General features: G+C 47.4%; 1 protein-coding gene across 2 annotated transcripts in view; it reads right to left on the bottom strand.

Moving 5' to 3' along the window:
* Nucleotides 1-23,984, bottom strand: part of pawr (PRKC, apoptosis, WT1, regulator) — a 46,484-nt gene that overhangs the window by 13,525 nt on the left and 8,975 nt on the right. For both annotated transcript variants that reach the window (XM_047023209.1, XM_047023208.1), the window contains exon 3: nucleotides 3,527-3,640. In XM_047023209.1, coding sequence (XP_046879165.1) covers nucleotides 3,527-3,640 — 114 coding nt within the window. The remainder of the gene's footprint in view (nucleotides 1-3,526; nucleotides 3,641-23,984) is intronic.

Here is a 23,984-nt window from a genome sequence, read left to right as displayed (position 1 = left end):
GGCCTCTTTAGCAGGGGTGCATTATAGGACGCGTGACTATTCATCATGCTTGAGCTCAGCTGACAGCTCCCATAATAGGCATCGTAGCAGCCTCGATTACAGAGGACACATGGCACAACATAGACAACACTAACACTGACTACTGGGTCCACTCTCATTAGGAACTGCTGAACTGAATCAAATACTATAAAATCGGGAAAACATTATCACAATAGTGCCAAGCCTGGAACCTTGGAATAGAATAGAGACTTGAATGCATTGAAAACTGAGTTGACATTGTGGCAGGGTTGCAGTAGCTGTGCGTTCTGGTCTATGGAGCTGTTCTTTTAAGACTGGTGGAGAGGTAGTTCACCACTGTGCTGGGCTCGTTTGACCTATAGACTGTGGTCTCAGCCCACTGCTGACTGGACACAAACAAGAGCTGTGTCATATCAATCCATATCTGACTGAGGGGAGCATGTCTGGTGTGTGTGTGTGTGTGGGGGGGGGGGGGGGGGGGGGGGATGAATGCATCGCAAATGCATAATTCATGCCAATGTTCCCCTCACATAAATCACATGCACATTTCTTGAAAAGGAATTTAAGGTTGTTTGTGATCTGACAGCTTTTGTGAATTTGACAGCCCATTAAAAAATTGTAAATCTCTAAAGGCATGCCTTATAAAAGTCCAACAATAGATGCCTTCTGGATTCTAACACACTGCCAAAAAACCTTTTCTGCAAATTTTTAACCCATCTCGCTCTACAAGGCCGGTAAAAGATTGCTATCTTACTGATACCCCGAGACACTCCATTCTTGATGTGTCCTTTATATACAAGACTATGATTGACATTTGAGAAGGTGGGGGAAAATAATTCCGCTGGAACAGCGGAGTACGGTACATGACCTACTTTGGCTGACAGAAAACTAGTAAAGGACAAATATTATTCTGGGTGACTTGGTTTATGTGCCTGTAAGCTTTGGTCAACATAGGTGAGAAACTGTTTAAATATTTTTACAGGTAAAACTACTAAACTTTTGAAAGTCTTTGCAAACAGTGCTCAGCTGAGAGGAAAGCAGGGTTTATTCAGGAGAATTCCCTGGCTGGTAAGCAATCGCCTGACGCTTTTGGACTGAAAGGTGCAAATTAAAAATGCAAATGAGGGTTGTCAAGAGGTGTTGGATGTCACCACAAAAGTGTGTACGTGTGTGTGTGGGTGTGAGCGAGCGAGAAAACGGAAATAAAGAGCAGAGAGAGGGGGACAGAAAGAGAGTAGAGGATCTTACTCAGGTGTAACAAATGTTATCTTTGCATTGGAGCAAGAGAGAGATTATTAAGGGCGTGCACACACACACACACTAAGAACACACAGGGATGAGCAGAGACAAGAGGCCCCAGAACCACCCCCCTGTACACAGTGATCAGCGGACCAAGCGTCACATTAAAAGCAGATGATGAGGTGGAATGTTCCAGAAGGTTCCAGTCTGTGTCTCTGATACAGCTCCAGGATCATGGAAATTGTTTTCATTGCACAGCTCCACTTACCCTAGCGAGTATGACTGAGAGAAGGCCTGATAACCAGGACCACATGAGGGCCCCCAGAGAACTCCAAAGACACAGAGACTAGACAAAGAGACAAAGAGAGAGACAGAGACAAAGAGAGAGACAGAGACAAAGAGAGAGACAGAGACAAAGAGAGAGACAGAGACAAAGAGAGAGACAGAGACAAAGAGAGAGAAAGAGACAGAGAGACAGAGAGAGAGAGAGTGCGCTGTCTAAATGAGCAGGTACACAGAGATGCTGGAGAGCTAGCCATTGTCAGACAAGCCTCTCACTGTTCTCACACACACACACACACACACAAGCGAGCCGACACAATCAGCAAACATCCTCGTCACACGGTGTTGCGACAGGCTGAAAACTCGAGTACCTTCATGAGCAGTGAAACGAGAAGCAGAGTCAAATTGCACTCGGCTCGCAGGGAGACAAGAGGGAGGAGGAAAACACAGTGGTGCTTATCAAAACAGCCACAGTTCCAGTACTTCTCTTTTAGCCGGAGGGCACACAGGTCCACAGGCACACTTCAGAGACCTTCTCTGACATGAACACCCCAAAATGTAGGTGTTTCAGTCCAATATTTGGAGTCTTCCAGACATCTTGATAGCAGGGCAGAACCTAACAGGCCTCACACGGTTTTCTCTGGGTAGAAGTGTTGTACATCAGACCAACATAGCAACCACTTGTCTACTCTGATGAATGGCCCAGGGTAAAACGGCACATTTTTGGGATGCTCCGTCTCCACCGATGTCTGTCTGACAGCTACACGGTAAAAAACTTCCCTCTCTCCTTGTCCATCTTTCCCCCTCTCTCTCTTTTACCCTGTCCATTTCCCCCGCCTCACTCTCCTTCCCTCTCTATTTCCCATACCCCTCTCGCTCTCTCTCTCTTTTTCCCCCTCTCCCATCCTTCCTCTCTCTTTTTCCATCTCCCATCTTTCTCTCTCCTCCTCTCTCTTTTTCCATATCCATCTTTCTCTCCCCTCCTCTCTCAGCTACCGTCGTCTGACCCCTGAGAGAGCACCACCAGCAGTGTGACGACAGTTGGATCAGGGGGAGACGTGGTGTGGCTTGAGGTGAGGCCCCCATCTGGTTCCAGTTGAAAGGTCTCCCCTGCAGTGAGTCTACCCAGGATGGGCTTCACCATGTCTGGGTCGAAATGTACAGCTGACCAGGTTTTCTAGGAGTGGTGGAGGTGAAGACGACTCAATATTCTAGGCCTGACTGTAGTACAGAGAAGAGAAGGTGGATCATCGCAACAGCGAAGCAGATACCTGATTGTCACGTTCACACGGTGCTGGTTGGACCCTTCCTATTCATGTGGTGTTTATGAGTACACATCATCCAGGAAAGCTCACTTTGGCTAAATAAATGGTTCCAGCCTCACAGCAGACAACAGAGACGTGATGCACTCCAGAATCCTGGCACATCCACATTGTGTGTGTGTGTGTGCGCTCACAATCCTTTGTGCATGCGTGTGAAATTTAACAGCAGTCGTTTTAAGAAGAAATGGTCCAGACTGAGGAGTGTGATGATCCCAGCCAAGCGCCAGGGGCATATGCTTAGAAGGCCGCTAATGTCAACACGTTGAACAGTAACGGAGATAGATCGTTTTGTAGGTGATGACTGCATTTGTCATGTTGTTCAGTGCCTGCTGCCTGTCTTTAGGGCAGCCCTGCTCCAGGATGTCTGGCTGTCTGGCCAACAGTGCCTCAGCTCGGCAGCTTGGAGGTACCTCAGCTGCGGCCCTGCTACACAGGAGCCAGACTGAGCACCAGGCATGCACGGACATCACCAATAGGGATCAATATCAATAATAGATTCAAATGCAAGTGTATTCACTTAACTTTCATCCAAAGTATCATGGTACATAGGAGACTTGAACCTAGGACCTCTTGATGTTTGGGTACATGCTTTACCACTGAGCTATACCTATCCCAGATAAGAAGCCTTCATTGGTGGTCATAGGTCAGGGGACCCACACCCTCACCTGTAATAGGTGGGCAGCCCCGGGGTCGGTCATGGCCTCATTCTGCACCGTGTTGTGCTGCGTGATATCCTCGTCCTTCTTCACTCCGTCATCATCATCCAGCTCATCCAAACTCTGAGAGAGAGAGAGAGAGAGAGAGAGAGAGAGAGAGAGAGAGAGAGAGAGAGAGAGAGAGAGAGAGAGAGGAGAGAGAGAGAGAGAGAGAGAGAGAGAGAGAGAGAGAGAGAGAGAGAGAGAGAGAGAGAGAGAGAGAGAGAGAGAGAGAGAGAGAGAGAGAGAGAGAGAGAGAGAGAGAGAGAGAGAGAGAGAGAGAGATAGATAGATAGATAGATAGATAGATAGATAGATAGATAGATAGATAGATAGATAGATAGATAGATAGATAGATAGATAGATAGAGAGAGAGAGAGATAGAGAGATAGATAGATAGATTAGATAGATAGATAGATTAGATAGATAGATAGGAGAGAGAGAGAGAGAGAGAGAGAGAGAGAGAGAGAGACAAGAAAGGGAGAAAAAGTTTGAGAGAAAAAGAGTGAGAGAGTGAGAGAGAAAAAGAGAGGGGGGAAAAGGCAGAGACATGGTCATTCATGAAGAATAAGACATTGAGCTGATGCCCCGGTGACAGCCGGGTTCATTCTCACAGTCACCGTGGTAACCTCCGTCGAGACACATCCAGGGCCCACACCCTCCTCTCCTAATCCTCTTAGGAAATGATCGCACTCATTTCCCAGAAGCCCTGGGGAGCCCTGACGCCACAGGCTGGTGGCGCACTGAGGCACAGGCAAGGGAGGACAGCCTGGGAAGGGACCTTTCACCTCCCTGCCCAGTCAACACACAGCAGGCCTGATGACGGCGGAATTCACCAGCAAACTGTGTAAACATCGCTGTGACGTAGGTCTGCATATGTGTGTGTGAGTGTGTGTGTGTGTATTTGTGCATGGGTTGATGTCTGGTTAAAGCTACTTGCTAACTGAGAAATGTTGCACTTTACCCAGGACATTTTGTAACTTCAATGAGGCATGCCTCTGATCTCAGCCTCCTCTTGAAATATACAATACTAAATGAATTTTTTTTGCCTTCAAACTTTCATTACTTTCTTGTAAAAGTAGTGAATAGAGTGTGAAGAAATAAAAGTACGAAATATCAGTGGGGAAAATACGATGCACTCCTAGAAAGCCGGCTCTACTTTGCCCCAGTGAAATGGGTGGCAGGTCTGTGTAGAAGACAGACAGGCTCCCACTGGAAGGGCCCAGAGACCAGTCTTTCCTGTCTCGCGCTGCAGGGCGAACAAAAGCTGGCTGCTGAGTAGGCCCTTGAATGGTAAAAATAGCCTTACAGGGCCAACAAGGAATGTAGTCATTTACAAAGACTTTCCTGCCAAGCAGTTTATCAGCTTTCCAGGGAAAAAAAAAAAAGTCAACCTCCTTTCTCCCCTGCTCCAACTTTGACTGATGCTCATGGTAACTGCTAACCCTCTGGTCTCTGACACTGTCTCCATTTCTCTTTTTCAGTCTCTCCATCTCTCCATTTCTCCCTCTCAGTCTCTCTCCATCTCAACCCATCTCTCTGTCCAACACACACACACACACATACACCCACACACCAAAACACCCTTTAAACACCCATACTGAGCAGCTCATTGGAGCAGTGTCAGTTTCCCTGCAGCCTGGTGCCTCTGGGCGCTGACACGCTGCAGTGATCCAGCTGACCCGTGGAGAGGAATGTCTGACATGGTTCAACACCATGTCTCCTCTGCACGAACCCCACTGTACAATACTAGACCCAGTGTGCCAGTATTCACCCCAGCGGACCAGTCCACATACCAGAGGGCCAGTCTTGCCAAGTCAGGGCGAGAGGTCAGGGGTGAAGAACTAAACACAGATAACAAACAATCGACAAGAGAGGCCAGGAGTCCCACAGAACCCAGTAGTCTGTATCAACAGGAAGTTTGATGACTAGACATGCAGTCACGCAGTTAACCTAACAGAGTCCTTTGCAGGCTCTCAAATCTGGAATTAGACCTTCTCGTGTTTATGTTGGAAATGAATGCCGGTCCTTCTCACCCACTATTGTTTGAACATGGCCATGTGTTTCTCGTATTCCCTTTAAAAGTAGCAGAGATTTCAACGCATCCATATATGGCAGTTTTTCTCCCCCAAACGTCAGAAAAAGATTGCGTTTTCCTGCGGAGCCAATCTCCAAACACTCCAGAGGCTAAAGAGGGAGAGATCAACCTGTGTTTGTCTCCATGCTTGGCCATAATCAATCTGAGAGAACAGTGAATGATGAGGACGTTGGAGCGGTCCAAACGTCTCATGCAGGACCACTCCAAGGTACAATGACTAATGAAGTAAGTCGGCAAGGAACACCATGACCTTCAGCCACAACCTGACTGCATCTTCAAGTTGAAGCCCAGGAGATACAACACAGCTAATATCCATCAGTCACCATCACCCAGACAAGCAGTGCCCATCAACATGGAAGTGGAAACTGCCGTTTGGCCCCGGGACGCAAGTGGTTTGTATCCGTCGGTCGAGGGGTCTCGGACAAAGTGACAAAGACGCGCGCCTGAACACAGGGAGAGGAAACGGGGGAGTGAGGTCGGAAGAGAAGTGGTCGACTCCCAGAATTCCTCTCCCCTTCCTGTTTACGGTGGAGGCAGCGTGGGCTGAGCGGGGTGGGAGCGCGAGGGCCTCTGGAGAGAGCTTCCGGGAGGGGGAACCGTGGCGGGGCTCACTGGAGCCCGTCCATCACGGGGGAAGAAAGTGAACTTAAGAAGCAACATCTGGGGCGTCACGTCTACTAGGAATGCGGCTGTGAGCGCGCGTGCGCGCCAACGCGTGTACGCCAATGTGTGTGTGTGTGTGTGTGCGTGCACAAATGTGTGCGTCAGTGTGTGGAAAAATGTTGTCCTCCTTCCATCTATCATTCTAAGAACTCATCTGTGGCAGTCGGAATTAGCAACACGTCTGACCTGCTCTGAGCAGAGAGACTTTATTATCAAGTAACATCCCTGGAGCAGTGGAAGGGAGAAAAAAAACACACCTGTTATTAGCTTTGTGGTGAGAGACCTTTTGAGGAATGATGTGTGCGTACACAGTGTTCCTTATCTAGTCCTGAATGAGACGACATGTTCAAGGCAGAACAAACACCGATACGGTGGGCGGCTCCAAGCCCGAGCCTAATAAGTGAGGGGTCAAATGCCTCGCATGCCCTTCCTCAACACTCATCACTGCGCCATTACGGCCACCCCCCCCCTCCCCTCCCTTCTCTCACCTCAGAAAGGTTCCGTTCCACCTGGCCGGGGAGGTGCTGTCCGTGTGCCAGCGCCCTGTCCACTTACCGCTCGGATTTATGAATAAACAAGCAGAGGGCGCGCCTCCTGCGTGGTGCTGCCTGTCGGTGGCGGACAAGCGGTACTGCGGCCTTAACGACTTGTGTGCACTGATCACCCCGCCACTTCATTACGGGGATGTAGCGATGCGGTCGCAGCGGAACCAGAGGTGATCCTGCCTGACCACTGCCGTGTGCCTCGTCATACAGTCCGCTCACACACAGGGCTATGGGGTCTGCTGTGTGTGTGTGTTTCTGTGTGATTGCCAGAGATTAAGACAGAAGCAGTCAATCCGGAGCTGGAGGTTATGGAACACCACAGGCCAGCAGTGTGCCAGGGTCCACAGGGTCTCTGGGAAGGTTAGATCTCTGGAGGTATGCACAAAGCTCTAGCAGGATCTGGAAGCTGTGATAGAACTGCCTGGTCCTACTAACTTCTCCCCCTAACAGAATACATAATCCAGCACCGGCTTCCATCCTTCACAGTGAAGGTACCGTCTAACGACCAGCGATCCAACCGGGCAGGCTGTCTGACAAGCTGGGAGTCCACATCCACAACCTCAGCTGCTCCACAGGATGGGCAAAGGATGGCAGGTGGAGTCAGTGCCTGGCTCCAGCCCCACTGGCACTCCCGTCCCATGCACAAACACGCAGCCCCTCCCACTGCTGTGCAGGCTCCCAGACAGACGGAGCTACGGGTGAACTACCTGGACAACCATAAACCATCCCTGAGACTCCAGGTCACTGCCAGCTTCCTCAGGACCCAGGAGGCAGGATTTATCACCCATGTCTATTGCAACCTTCTCACTCTGGCTCTCTCTCTCTCTCTCTCTCTCCCCCCATCTCTGAATGCGTGTTGGGTTTTCACCGGAATTCAGCTGGACCAAAATTCCAATGAACCTTTGGTTTTACAAGGCTGCTTTGGGACAGACAGTCAAGCAGCGTAGAAGGACATTCTCATACACAACAGATTGTATTGGCTGTGAAACCGTTGCCTTTTTTTTCCAAAATGGGATTTATAACATTCAAGGTCGATGAAAAGCATTGCTATAAACACATAAAAAAAGATGGTATTACTTTTTACCATACATTTTTGACAAGATATCTTAAAAATCCCACTAACAGAATGACCAATAATGTTTGCTCGACATAAGGGCAACACAACTGCCACACAACTCAGTTTGTTCCTGCTGGTCCATCATTTCTGACACACCCAGCACTACAGTCTAGGTCTAGCATCCAGCACTAACGTACAGTGCTAGCTCAGCTCGCTTCAGCACTCCTCTGTGCATCCCTCAGACCTGGTCAGAGAGAGCAGGCTGGAAAGAGAGAGATCTACTACGGTTTGGACCGTGCCTTTATCAGCGACACACTAACGTGTTGTGCTGACCCACTGGGTCCGAGAACACTCCATGTGCCAGGCCCGTTATACCACGCTGTTAAGCGCAAGTTTGGCAGGAGCATGCAGTTGACCAGGCATGTTATGAGTGTGTGTGTTTGTGTGTGTGTGTTTGTGTGGATTTGTGTTAAGGGGGGTGGCTTGGGAGACATTCACAGGTTCAGGGGCTAGTCTCCTAAAATGGCTACTTCCGGCCCAGCATCACAGAGCTCCAGGGCTCCAAGCAGGGCCTCTGTTCAGACCCATCCACCCACATACTGATCCTGTCTGCTGGTGGCCTGAAGGGTAGTCCTATTGCAGGGTCAAATGGTTTGCCCTGCCTCAAAGCCTCTGACCAGCCTCTGACCTTGACCACAGCAGATGTGTGGCCATGACCTCTCTATGACCCCTCCCTTGAGGGAATAAGGTTGTCAATAATAAAATATTTTCAACGTATCTACCGGTCTGTTTGTGAGAAACCTGGGCTCCGTTTCAAACACCATAACAGGTCTTAAACTTATAAAGGTATAAACATGTTCATCATTTCAATTGGTATCCTGCTCCTGAGTTCTTCTAAACATGTTTTATTCAAAGCCTTAAATTTGAAGTGTAATCAGTATGCTAAAGACAGAGAAAGAGGGGGAGGGAGGATGACAGGTTCAAGTGAGAAATGTTTAATTGGGGAAAAAACATATTGAAACTATGGGGATGATCTGGTCTACACATGCATGCAATACTTATGAATGCATGATGTTTCCTGATCATGTTTAGTCTGTGCAATCTTCCAGTCATATGAAGAATTATCTAATTACATGGTTTTGCTTCTAATTTCCTAATGAGTATGTAGCTCTTGGGTGAAATTATCTGACGGATAGAGTCTTGGCTCTGAATAACCAAATCCAAATAAGAAAACTAAATAAGAACTAGAGCTGTGTTGTCTTGGTTGGGCTGAGCATTTGAAAAGATTACAGACTGGTTACCATGACACATACAAATACACACGCACACATGCCACATATGGATTTATGTTCCAGTAAAATGTCAAATATGCAGTAGAGTGACAAAATGAACCAAGAGATCATCATTTAAATCCCCCCAGGTCAGGAGTGCATGTGTTAAGGGAAGGGGGGGGGGGGGGGGGGGGAGTGGGGGGGGTCTTCACCTCTGCATGTTGACTCTCCATAAACACTGCTGACCTGGTCCTGATAAGCAGGACTTAAGCAGCATGGAGTGAGGGTTGTATCAGTAAGTCATCTGTTTGTTCTCTCTTGTGTTTGACCAGGGAGGAGCTCACGCTAACTGCAAACACACCGGGGGGTTATGGGTCCATATTTGGCAACCGCAAGAGCTGGTTCTAGAAGATACTCTTCACTTGAAAACGGAATGGTGAAAACTCCCCAGAGCGACCTGCATGTTAAATCATTCCCACAGCCAGATCCCACTGTCACTGCCCATCCTTCTTCCAAACAGAACCATGTTGCCCTTATACAACCTTCCTCCTCAGACATAAGCAGGCTCGTCTGTTGATACATGAATGGTTTACCATCTGCCCCCCAGTCACAGTCAGGGCCTGGAACTGAGAACAGAGAAGGTACTGTGGGACTGGGCTGAAGGAGCCTGCTGGAGCTGTGGAACCAGCCCTGCTCCGGGGTTCAGGCCTGTAATGAAACCTATCCCTGCAAACAAGCTCTAATAACGGGGTGACAGTGCATGGCGTACATGAGGGCAGCAGGGAAGCTAGCCGCCCTGTATTTTGCCTAACCCCATAATCTTGTTTTCGCCCCGGCGCTGGCACGAACATTTCCTCTCCCCCCCCCCCCCAATGCACCTCCTACCCCTTGTAATGTGTTTGCACAGAGCCTTCCAACCACAAAAAACGTTTATCCAACAACCCGACATGCCAGAAGCATTGCTGCTCACGGCCCAACATTTAGAAACCCTACTCCACAGCCACCCTCCAACCTGACCCCCCCGCCCCCCCAGCTAGCCCTGGTGTGTGGACTTTTCCAGCAGGAGCAGAGCCGATGGGCTAACACCTATTGTTCTTCGCCGTTCAGCGCGTCATCTGAACGCTCGCGGCCCTACACACAGCCACGCGAGACCCGGGGAAGCGCGAGGGGTAGGGCGGCCTGGGAGCCGGCAGACAAAGACAGAACGACCCCGTCTCAAAAGGGAAACGCTTCCATCTCTCTCTCTGACACAAATGTGTTCCTCTCCGCCCCCCCCACCCCCTCACTCCCTTCCCAGTACAATGGACAAGCGTGCATGGCCTTTTAGCCCCCTGCTGAAGGAGAGGGGGGGGGGGCATCGCTGCTGGAGTGCATGTCAGGGTTGATGCAGGAGGGACTGGCGAGAAAGATAATGTTTACATTTATAACCTTGACTTTAATGGCTGCTTATCTCGTGACCCACTCCTATTGTGTCTGTCAGCACGTCACAGGGCCTTTGACCCCACAGCCCTGGGAGACAGACTCCCATTCTCCACAGCCCTTTTTCCTGGAATGCCTGTTGTTATCTTGCTCTCATGCACATCCAACGCATGACCAACCCCCTCCCCGATCTGCAGTTACAGTACTAAAATGTGCCAGTTTACAATAGTGTCTCCAAGCTATCCCATAATTTCCTTTTCCCAGCCTCTTGAATCCATCGGCCCTGGGGCTACCTAGCAACCAGGCACAAAGCAGGCTCATCTGACAGCCAGGGGAATTCTGAGCACAGCAGCTGAACAGTTGGTTATTGTGATAGTTGTGGCTGGGCACGACGCGAAAAAAATTGGGAGAGCGGTACTGAACAGGGAGCCAACTAGAACCTTCCCTCCACCACTAAAGAGGAGAGCCATCTGCTCTACATCCTTTTGATTGTTTTATTTTGTAATGAAACCAGCCTCTGCCAGTTTGAGCCTCGCACAGCACCATTCAGGTTTTCTCTACCTTTGTGGGACTCTTGCATTTTGTTGGCGTCTTCCTCTGGGGTTTCTTGGCTGTGGTCGAGTTCTCATTCACAGCTTCATCAACTCGGGGGCTACTCTGCTTTCATAGAGCAATCAATAGCACCACAGAGATGCTGGCTAGCAGTGAAGCCGGGCACATAGCAGCCAGCTAGCAGGGGTAGTAGGACCTATGTATAAGAAAGAAGAAATGCAAATGTATTTATCCAGTACTCAAGATTTTAAAATAAACATACTGAGCGCAAACAACCCTAGGCAAAACTGGAAATGACAAAGACGCTTTCTCCATCTAAAAAGGAACAATTCACCCATCATGAAAAAAATAAAATAAACTTCAACGTGAAAAGGGATGCACGAAAAAAAAAGAGATCACACATTAGCCATCCAGAGTCAGGACAAATGTTCAGCCCCCAACATCATCACCTGATTGGTGGGCTGTATTGCCAGAGAATACAGTCCTAAAGGTCCTCCAGAAACCTTACATTTGTGTACATGACCGAGTTGATTGTTCTTCTACAGGTACAGTCCTGCACTTTTTGTGGTTCATGTTGTTTTAATTTGTAACTTGTATAACTGCATGCTCTTATGGGTCTTCCCTTTGGCACTTGTTTAGTTTTTTCACAATGTATGCTTCATGTTTTGGCTGCTTGCAATGTTTGGGACTACCTCGTTGTTATGATCAGTGACCTATGTTCTTTTGTAAAGCTCTCTCTTGGAAGTCGCTTTGGATAAAAGCATCTGTTAAATGCATAAATGTAAATATCACACATTGACCATGTTTTCTCCCATCTTAGTCCACATGTGTGGAGAGGTGCAATTCTAAACCGGCTGGTCTATGTGGAAATGGTATGTAATGGCTACCATATGTCACCTCAACAACAGCCTGTAGATAGTCCTCCTCTACCACACATCACTGAATCCATCAGCTCTAATCCATTACATCAAAAGCTATTTATTTCTGGAGAACTTGGCGTGCGGGAAAACCTACGATACTCTGTTTACATAACAGGCAATCAGTCACTGAATTTCCTTGCAGAATGTTGGAGAAGTGCATTGAACAAACAGGCTAGCGCCCAGATTCCGTGGTTTGCTTGCGATTTGTCTCTCAAATTGATGAACAATTTGCAACAGGCTTGTTTCCCAAACATACATCGAGTCAAAATGCTTCACGACTTCCAATGGAGTCGCTCCTGATGGAAATCGATATTCAAACGGCATGGAAAACTATACTTGAGAACTTCGCAGTTGAGCCGGTGCTAAGCTTCCACGCTTCGTTCTTCTAAAACACGTGGCAGACTGATGTCTGTAGATGCATACCTGCCTGGCACGCTTAGCTACCTACCACACAGACCTCGGGGATGTCTGCAGCTGGGACTGACGGCCCTCTGAACATCAGAAAGAAAACAGGAGGTCGCAGGGAAGACGTGTCAGACTTCCCTTTCATTTCCTCACCGGGATCTCGAGGGAGGTGGGGGTGGTGGGGAACAGATATGCCGAAAGGGAATATGGGAACTGGAGTCTCAGAAAACACAAGGAGGCAATAAGTGCAACCAGAAGGGAGATTTGTTACAGTTTATTTTCCAGGAAGGAGGAGAAGAGTCTACGTTTCTGAAGGTTAACTAATGAGAAGCTAACTGAATGATTTAATCCCATCTATCGTAACAAACTAAGTAGGTGCAGTATTTACAAAGATAGGTATAGCTAGTAGAGGATAGTATGGAGTAAGTGAATACATAATAAAAGATTTTCAAGTATACATATATTTCCATACATCTCCAAGACATACATAACTTGTTTTGGACAGGTCATAATTTATTAGAGAGCCTCACAGTTTGGGGAGTCTTGACATGCTTTCTGAATTCAGGCAGTGTTTCCCAACATCAATTGGGTTTCTCTGTGGCAACATGAATGCCTGCAACACATTATAGAGTTGGTGGTGAAACTCAAAGATCATTCACTGTGTTCAGAGTGGGAGCATAAAGTATCAATATTCCTTGTAACTAATGATAGTGAATGGTTAACGTCAATGGTCCTCTGTGTGCCAGACACAGACGGTAGATAAAATATGGACTTTGATGTCCTCCTGATGAGAAAGGTGGGAGTCTCAATCGATAACCCCCGTCAGATGCAAATTATCAATGAGGGAGTCGCACAGCACGCCTGTGTGTGAGCCAATAGACAGCCTTGTGTTCTGTGGGCTGTGTAATGAGTCCTAAATGAGCCTTCGCAGCGAGCACTGAGCGTCCAGCCAGGCTGCAGTATCAGAGGAGCGGGTATGAAACCGCCAGACTGCTCTCCAGTGAAACAGCGGCAGCCATGGCGGAGCAGGAAGGACGTGGATGGGGTTTCTGAGGGTTTGTGTTGGCCCACCGGACCACATTCCCTCGCTTTCTTGCAGCGAGATCTCTCACGAGGGAAGGATGAGTGGCAGACTCTTAAGTCAATAAACCAACTCTTCCCCCCCCCCCCCAGCTCCATAGCAGACAAACATGAACATGTAGTCTGCTTGAGTGATTACACTGATGTGGCGGATGGCCAGGGCGGACTGACTTCGTCCCAGATCGCCGTGGCTGGCGAGTGTTCGGTCATGGTTCGGTTAATTCTGCGGTGTTAACTGAGTGATACACGGTGAAGGGTGGGCGTGTTTGGCTTTCAGACCCGCCCATTAGTTAGACGTGGCGTGGGTGTGGGCCAAACCAGCTCCGCCATAATAAGCTGCTGCTGACTTCTGACAGAGGACTGAGGGCTCCAGGAATGATGGGAAAGACAGATCAACTTCAAAAAGCAATCTGCTCTGTAAGCAGAGGACTTGCACGAGGGACCCCACGGAGAGATGTCTCGCTCCCTCTCTCTCTTTCTCTCTCAGAGCTGGGCTATTCTTATCCTCCTCCACCAGACTCCGCACACAATAAGATTCCAAAACCAACAAGAAAATAAGTCAGTGAAACAGCTCTTAACTCTCTGTCCTCACTCTGCAACTCCACCAAATGTTTAACCAGTGATGTTTGGTGTCATATGGCTTATCTAGGGGGTGGAGGGGATCTGTCTTTAGGTGTAGGCTTCATGTCATGCTAGGTGGAGCTGGCTGATATTGAGGAAGCTCTATGAACTAGCACACAGTGACACACACACCACGTAGAGAAACCGAGCAGCACACGGCACTGGAGGCTGCCTCCACGTGTGTGGGTGGAATCACATGGTAGAACAAATGGAGGCTGGTTGGAGGGAAACTTCTATGTGTGGTTAGATAGTGTAATTAAGTTAGGTAATCCCCACTGGAGTCAACAGAGAAGTGTAACGTTCACAGCCAGAACTGTTTCGCTTTAGGCTTGGGTTAAAGGCCAGCCCTATCTCCGCTCTGATTAGGTTTTCATTATCCACCGGCATTGAACCCAACTGTGTCAAATGGTCCTCATCCTTTTAGGAGAGACATTTTCCCTGCATGGTGACTTTGCCCATTGCTGCTACGTTCCTCAAAGGCAACAATACACCAGGGAGATATAAGACACCATCTGCCTTCCCCGGGCTTGGCCATATAGAGCAATAGCAAGTGCAATTAAAACCGTTAAAACCACGGTTATTAAGCTCACTAACGGGGAAAAAAACGGCACATTAATATCGAAGCACTGATTGGGGGTTTGAGCATGCTTATGTCACTGCATGCTTTGCACTTCCAAAGAACGGAAGGAGAAACAAAAGGAGAGTAGACCAAGTCATCGGGGGGAAAAAACACACACAATGGTGCTGAGTTTAAAAGTGATACTCTTTAAATAGAAACGACAATGAGAACATGCTGCAAGTACTAATTCCAGCAGTCTGAGGTATCAAGCAGCTCTTAGATGTGAGTTGACTCCTGTTATCTGTGACAGCCTCTCCCCCTGCCACCCACCTCCACTCACTTTGGAGGGAAAAGAGGCAGGAAGACAGAGACAGACACAGTGAAGGTCTGAGAGAGAGAGAGAGTTTGGCTGTGGGGACGGGGGGGCTCACTAGGTGAGGATGGGAGACCAGGATGGGAGGCTGCAGTTTAAACGGCCCCTGCAGCCTCTCATTTCAGATAACAACAGCCCCTCTGAGGGTAAATACAGTCAGATGAGCCAGGTTGATAGTGCTATCGTCACTGAACGACGATGTATCGTCTTGGGACTTGCAGTGCATCATGACCACTGCTGTTTAATTCCCGTAAGCGGAGATGAAAACGTGTTCTTTGATTTGAAGTTTGTAATTACGGCATGGGATCTAAGGGCTGATGAGCAATTTGAAACTGATGTCAACATCTTACCAGCGATTTACTTCTTCTACAATGCTGAGAAAATTGGATGAGTGAAATTCCAAATCACTTCAGATATCTGGAGTCATTTTATACTTTTAAAACCTGGTTGTCTCCAGAGGCAGGAGTCTGGACAGAAGGTTTTAATAAACCTAAAATCTATACATATATCAAAAGATGAATGGGAAGCAGATCTTAAATAACAGCACTATTAATAATACTAACCCCACTCTCTTGTCAGAACTTGCTGTGCAGGGAGACTCCCTCAACACTACTTCAAAGAACTGGTTCACAGTAGGGCATGTCACTAACACACCAACTGCTTTTCTCTAAGGGGCCAAACATCATGAGATGGCCGCATAGCGTCACACTACTTTCATGGCAATTTTCCCATAAGGGAACAGATTATTTAGTTGAACATATACAGAATACAGAGGAGCCTTTGATTGATTGACTAATTGATTGACTGTTTAACCACTAAAGCGGGTGAACTGAGGTGAAAGGATAAGCATCTGTTTTTTTACGAGTGTGTTGCATAACTGTATTGGCTTGTTTGGGAAAATAGCTTAAGAGGAATGGGAGGTTGGCTTCCAGAACGATGGTACGATGGGAGAAACTTCAAAGTGTGGATCTCAGCTGAAGACAGAGGGCCCACAGTTAAGCCTTTATCAAAACAGACTTCAATAAAGCATGTTAGATAACCTTCAGCACTGTAGCACAAACATGATCTGTATGGCTGTTCCTCCTGGTTATACTGCATACAAGATCCAATAGTTTGTTAATGATTAAACTGATTGGACCAATGAACCAAAGCATGCTGATGGCCTTATACCAGAGTATGTCTGAGGTAGCAGGAACCAAGCCCTCATAAACACGGAGCTTTACTGAGTCGTGTGCCAACTTTACTAGTTAGTCAAGAATAAAAATTGGTTACAGCACTAACTACTTTCTAATTTAACAGCATTTAGATAAACCAATGACCTCATTTTTGTCATGAAAAACATCAATATTTTTTGCATCTGAGACATTCTATTTTAATGCTGAGCCTGCCACTTAAGTAATTACCGATTTGCTCAGTGCTCAGCACCAAAATGTGGGCCTACACAAGGGTATAAAGGATAATTACAGCTCATCATTAAAATAAAATTACAGGTTAGGAACACATTTCTTTTATAAAAGGGATTTGTAAAAAGAGGAAAATAAAATCTGGAAGGATGTCCCCTCAAGCTTGGACGAGGGATTGCTTGTGCAGCAGTCTGAATTTCCATTGTCCCCCAGAAGTGACATTTGCAGGTGTCGATGCCCCTCACATTCCTCATTGGTCTATCTGATAGATGCTCAGCTCCATTCTGGATGACACTGTCAGAGCTTCAGCTCAGCTGCATTAGAGCCTCCAGCCAAGACTGTTCCCAAAACGGGTAAACAAACAACCCCATAAAAAAATAAAATAATACTTTTCCAATGACTCGATTACTCTTCTCTCTTCTCTCTTCTCGCAAATAAATAACAAGACGGTGTGAAGCCAGGAGAGGGAGGGAGAGAGGGAGGGAGAGAGGGAGGATGAAAACCAGAGACAGAGCGAAGTGTATGAGGTTAAATAAGCATTCATCAGATTCTCTTTGTGACGTGTTGTTTACAGAAGCAGTTGGGCCAGGGGATATTTCGTTTCAGGATTTAAACACTTCCTGGATTTTGAAAACTTCCTGTGACACCATACCTAAATTCTCACCTACCAAAAATCATACAACTCCTGCTGATGCGCTTACAACAAGTCCTTACTGTAGTTGTCCCTGACGATTGCATTAGACAGCAAATTACTCCGCTTATACCATTTGGAATGACTAATCAAAACTGACTCTGGGAGAGCGGGCAGCATACATCAGGTGGCCTGTACACTGTAGTGTAAAATGTACTAGTGTCGGTTAATGCAGAGATTGACCACTGAACTGTCTATGTCTTAGTGAGTGTCCACAGCTAAGTGGATAACTAACCTCAGGTGAAAGAAGAAGAAAAAAAAGCGCTCCAAAAATTAGACAGAGAGCAGATGGCAGTGTGAAAAGATATATAAATCTAAACATCACACAACCTATCATCCAAAATATTTGGCTTGGATATACCCAAGCAATTACACTCCCTTTGGCACTGAAAGAAAAACAAAGTGAAGAAGTTGAGAATGTCTCGAGTTCTTCTGCTCAGGGAGAAGATAAGCCTACTTCAGAGGCTGAGAAGAAGCCAAAGCGGAGACGTCCAATACGATGCTCTCCCTTGCACACAATATTTACAGGGAGTGCTTGACTCTTGTCTGTGGTCTAAAAGTTCACGGCTGCAAAGATATCGTTCAGAATATGAAATTAAAGACATTTAATTTCATGAAGAGACCAATCCAGGTCGTTTTTACTCCACCACAGTATGGAACGTCATTTTTATTTCATCTGTGTGTCTTTAGTGTCATTCTTGAGGTAAACCATTGTAAACGTTGCTTAAACTCCGTGAAGCAGGTGCAGGATGTCAAGCAGGTGCAAGTGAAAATGGAAAGTGGGAAACGGCCCTTCTGATCAGACACCATTCATTATGAATGAGGCCTTTTGTCTGGCTGGGCTTCAGAGCTGAGGGGATACGATTCAGCCCGGATTACGGATTGTGTCACAACATTCCCGTCATGGCACAAGGAGGGGGGGGGGGGGGGGGGGGGGGGGGGATGTCTGGGAAGGCTAGGGGGGTGTCCTGGTGGAATGAGACAACACGCTTTTCCCAAAAGTGACACTTGCCACTTCTCGTTGATTGGAGGATAGGGGGCAGATGTACCTAAAAAGGGGCTGGACTGGGGTTTTGTTGTGTTATAGTTTGGACAAAAGGTTGTGCTGGGCTGGGATGAACTAGGCAAGGCTGTGCTGGGCTAGGTTGGGTCGGGCAGGCTGGCAGAGGTGCATGATTAGTGCATTCCTAAACTCTCTCTCTGCTCCAGCAGCAGTTCAGCTCAGACGGGACAGCGGGGGCGGACTTAGAGCAACAATGACAGGGCCCATACACACGCTAGCGCGAGCACACACGCACTCAGCAGCAGTGAGTCACCGCGTCACTGCATTTACATACAAATAAGTGCACGGAATGCGGATACTTATCGCTCGCTTCCCACACTGGCTGTTAGAGAGGATCACTGCCAGTAATTTGCTGGTGAACCTACGGTTCCCTTCCCTCTCTCTCTCTCTCTCTCCCTCTCTCTCTCTCTCTCTCTCTCTCTCTCTCTCTCTCTCTCTCTGAGCCACACGGAGACAGCAGATACAAAAAATGGATGCTGAATCCTGAGAGTCATTACTGGAAATCCTCCTATCTCAGCTCTCGCCTTAACCTCCCAGAAATGAGCAAGGGACACAACGCTCATGTAAATGACCAAGATTGTCGAGGTACTTGGGAGATAGTGTGAAAGGCACACCCAAAAGTACACACACACACACACTTTCCATAAGCAGTGGACCCCAGAGTGGTTGAGGACTGTGACACCAGGTGTATGATGGGGCACAGTTAGGGGGGGGGGGGGGGGGGGGGGATTTACAGTCTTCTAAACAAAGCCTTCCTGCATTCCAGCAGTTGACATCAGACGAGCAGTTTCCTCCTGTGAGGAATAAGAAGCTGATTTTCTTTATCTTGACTTCCTGCCCCCCCCCCCCCCCCGAGGGGTAAATCCCGGCTCTGTTGTGCTGCTGGTGTCAGGTTCTGTGACGTAGAGGCGGGGCGCTTCACATGGTGCATGTGTGCCCTGTGCTTAAACCTAGCCTGCAGAGAAGATCACCTGAGAAATGTGCAATCAACTCTGTGGAGCTTCTGAGGGAGCCAGAGGGCCCCAAGCGGAAGATAGAGAACTGAGAGAAACAGAAAGAGGGCTAGATGGAGAGAGACACAGAGAGAGAAACTGAAATATATAGAGAGAGTGAGACAGAGGGATCTAGATAAAGGAAGAGAGAGGGATTAATATAGAAAGGGGGAGATTCCCCTAGAAGAGACAAATGGTATGTTTGTTATTTGTGAGCATACAGTCTTCCCCCTTGGGGACTCTGGGAATGTTCCAGTCCGTCTGGGCGAACCAAGGCTCTCCTGGAGCTGGACCAACATGGACACCACCATTCCCACGTCTCTGGTGACCTTTGTACCCTGGCGCTGCTTATCTGGCACGGCTGAGGTTCCAAAGGAAAGACAACCAGTGAATAGAAACAAGAGGATAGACAGATCCAGAAGGTCAGAGGCGGAGAGGTGAGAAGTGAGGCCGGCACCGTCTAAAACTCAAGGAGACAGGATCGGCCTACTGCCACTCCTCATGCATGATTCAAGTGCACCTGAAACCACACGGCCTCTGCTTACTAGACAGACCAATACGTCAAACCACCTGCATGGCCTGGCTGCCACTGTAATTAAGAACTGTTTAGGAAAGGGAAAGACAAATCACAAGGAGATAGTCAGTTACAGCTGCCAGCCCATAATATAGCTGATAGGGGGTCCTTGAATATTTCCGATCCACAGCAGCTCTGTCTTCCCAACCCGCCAGAAGAGCACATTGCTACACATGCTATCAGGGAAACCAACTGGAAACATGTCCAGATTCATGTGGTACTCTGGCAGTCGCCAGGCTGCAGAATCCTGATTTAATTAACAGATAAAGCTTGCGGCACCCAACCGATTCCGAATGGATGCTGTGGTGTAGGTAACATTTGCCACGCAAGCAGCGAGTCAATCCGTCCACCAGTTTCAATCGAAACCCTTTTGTATCCTGCCCGATAATGATTAACAGGTGCCTAACAGCCCTGCAGAAAACAATACCGCTAATGACTATCATAACAGCGTGACGCACCAGAAGCCGAGGCCCAACTTCAGCGTCGGACGGCTGTGTGATAGAGGATCCATTGTCAACACAGGAATCGGATTACATAATGAGCCCCATGTATCCACAAAACATGATGTAAGTACTCACTAGGACAAATTGATCCACAACACTAATCACACTCCCCCGAAGCAATGACGCCTTCCCTTTAAATCTCTCTCTATTGTATTTGAATAGAAAGAGATTAGCTACGTCTCGTATTTCCTAACGGCCGTCAACTGCATCTCCTCCTTTCTGTGGTTCTCCTTCTCAGACACACCTCAACAGCATGGGATGGCATGAAAGTTTTCTTTCCAAGAATTCTTCAAAAGTGGAGAGGAAAACAAGATGGAGGTTAAAGACTTGACCAGGCGTACACTTCAATTATTCTAATTACTGGATAGAAGGGGGGAAGAAAGCAAGAGAGACGGGAGAGAGACACACAGAACATACAGGTAAAAGAGGAACATGACTGACTTGTGATGTGGGAGTCGTAGGGAGTGGTAGAATGAGAGAAAGTGATAGAAGGCAGGTGAGGAATACAAAAACCAGAGAGTGCATGTGTAACAGATGTGATCTTGCAAGTTCCGTCAGAGGCACTGTCCGCTCCGAATCAAGAGTCGAACTTACCACCTCTGACTTCCCAAGCGCCAACACTACCTACTACGCCAACGAAAAGCTAGCAATTCGTAGACGCTGGTGGCCCATTACATACTTGAGGAGTGAGTTTCACCACACACCGGCTACACATGTGACTGTGGAGGCCTCAGGACCTCCTGTAGCCATCCCAATCGGTTTAAAGTGTCTAATGTGACATTTAGGTTTACATAAGTGCCCCTCAGTCAGACACACATCTACAAGAACACTCAAACCCTTCTACACTCCCTGTGCTGGAAAAACAGGTCTTGGCCTTAGTTCTATATTTCTTCTGTTATGTGTTCCAACTGCCATTCTAGGTTGAGAACACCTGTGGGGATTGATAAGATCATTTTGGTGGCTTGGAAAAAAACAGGACACTTTAGAGAAGTACAACTCATATGTAGGTCACATCTAGGATAGACCAAATACATCTGAACGCAGTACACTTTGTACATCAAGAAGCTCTATATGTTGTTATCTCCAAAGGGCTCACGTAACCGGTGTGGACTGGTAAACTCGGTGGAGCTGAGGGAGGCCCATCGCAGAGCACCTTTCAGCTTGCATGGCTTGACGAGTAACACAAGCTGACGAATGTACAGTATCGGAAACCGTTAAGACATGTTTGGCATTCTTCTGAGAAAGGGGGCTTTGTCTACAGTAACCATTGTGTTTGGGGCTTGGCAGACAACCCCACCAGATTGTGAGTCATGGTCAGTGCTGTCTGAGGCTGAACAGGCCCTGAGTGGTAGTGCTAGCAGTCACCGGGGAGGGGATGGGGGGGGGGAAACACCACCTCCTGACTTGCCGGAACAGCGTGAAAGTGTAAGCATAGCACAGGGCACTGGACACGGAAAAGGAGAGCTGGAAAGAGTGGCTTTTGATAGAAGCATTTGCTGAGTGGGTCGTTTCTCCTGCCAAGACCGTGTTGGTGAGGGGATAATGGCCACAGCCCAGGAAACAGGATGCTCAGTTTCACGTGTCGTGCTAACGCACATCAAAAGGCCGGCCCCGCCATTGTTGTCCAACACGGTTTGTTGAAATGTCCATCTAAAAAGGCTGGGAGCAGCTTTTTTTTTTTTTTTTTTCAGAGGCCTCGCTTTTATTGTGCTCCATTTTGCAGGTTGAATCTGTTTTTGGTATCATCTCTTGTGCACATTTGTCTGAAGTCTAGGGGACTGTGTTGATTTATTCTCTTGTGTGTGTGTGTACTGCCTACTTGTTTATGACCATGTCATGTTGTTTCAGTGTTTCGAACTCTGCAAACAGGAAGACATTATTCTTCCTCTTGTAGTCCTTCTGCTGGCTCTAGTCAAGACGCTGAATAATGTGCGTAGCTACAGGTAAATAGCTTACCACTTTGTGACAATTGCAAAAACAGCATGACATGTACACCAATGAAATCATGTATGTGTAGGAGAAAAAACAACACTAATGATAAACATAAAAGTGTGTGGTTAGCTCTTTTCAAAGTCAAAATTCCCAAATACCAGCAACATCCTGTTTATGTTTGTGTTACTTCTCCCTCCCTCCTTCCCTTCCTCTTTTTTTCTCTCCGGCTCTCTGCCCATCTCAGTCTCTTTGTGTTGCTCTCTCGGTCTCAGACCCAGTCTCACTAGGAAGCAGGACAGTTTGCTCTGGATCTGTCTATCCTCCTAGATCAATCCAGACCTGAGGGCAGATGAAGTAGACAACACCAGGCCATTCACTCTGCTCAGGAAGGTCCCTGTATCACACCGCTCAGACATGTATGAAGAAGGATAGATGAGAAAGAGATGAGACAGAAAGATAGACAGAGAGATATAGAGAAAGGTGGAGGTAGAGAAAGTGACAGAGTGAAAAAGAAAGATGAAAAGAGAAAGATAGACCACACAAGGGTCCTCCCTCCCTCATGTTTACTAAAGCCTGGCTCTAAAGTACACAAAAAAGTCAACTGAAAGTCTGGACACAGACAAACAACAAGAGCACACACCCACACCGCTAGAGTCAAGCACTTGTATGTAAATGAGTTGCTTCACCACTCAGCCAACACGGCCGTCCCTATTCACCCAACATTTTCTTTTTTTTTACAATTCACAAATCCCCAAAATAACAAAATAAACCAGACAAACATAAATTCACCATGTATCCACAAGCTAAATACCATCAGGTTCAGGTCTGGGTTACTAGCAGGGGGGAGGAGAGACAGGATGAAGTGGAAATTCAGGGCATGGCTTTCACAATCAGAGAGGGTGTCTCGGGATGAGAATCCAATCTGTCACGCCAGAACTGAACGTGTCATTGGCCCATGCATCTTTTAGGAGGCAGGGCTGGTCTTTACTGTTCCAGAGGCTAACACTAACACCCAAAGAACAGGAAAAGCTTCAGTATGTGGTGGAGCAATGAAATTACCACCAGACTTCTCTGGGGAGGAAAAGAGAGAGAGATTCGTCTTGGCAGGCTCCCTCTGTCTCTTCAAACTGAATTTCCGACCCGGGTTCGTGTCAAGGGGTGCCTGTGACTGGCAGACACCATTTCAATTAATTATGCGAAAGTGTTCTTATGAAAATCAGTATGCATAACAGGGCGTGCAGCTAATCTTTCATTCGGCAGGGGAGAAAGCTCTTTCACTGTGCCAGTGTGGTCAGTCGACAGCTTTTCAATGCATGCATCGCATTTTCAATGAAGAGTGAACGTTTAAGCGTTCCAACACACCCTAGAGACACCAATTCAACCAATTACATGCACTGTCTGCATGCTTAAGTTTTAGAAGAATTTATTTAAAAAAATGTACATTGCTTCTGTGTTGTGTTTCTGTTAGGATCTGGTCCTGGTCTGCTTTTAATCACTTGAGGAACTGAGGTGTCACTATATGACAGGCTTGTATGTTTTTGGCCCTACCTAAGGTTTTATTTTTCCATTCAGAACTAGTGGCTAGTTTTTTCAGACGTTTTGACCCAAGACCTTCAGGCTTCCCCATGGGCTCTGACCAATGGGCTGTGAAACAGCTTCTGACAGAGCCTTTCCTACACTACATTTTTCATGTGGTACATCAAACTA

The sequence above is a fragment of the Hypomesus transpacificus genome, chromosome 7 (assembly GCF_021917145.1).
Source record: "Hypomesus transpacificus isolate Combined female chromosome 7, fHypTra1, whole genome shotgun sequence".
In the NCBI taxonomy this organism is placed as follows: domain Eukaryota; kingdom Metazoa; phylum Chordata; class Actinopteri; order Osmeriformes; family Osmeridae; genus Hypomesus; species Hypomesus transpacificus.
This window is presented reverse-complemented; position numbering and strand designations above follow the sequence as displayed.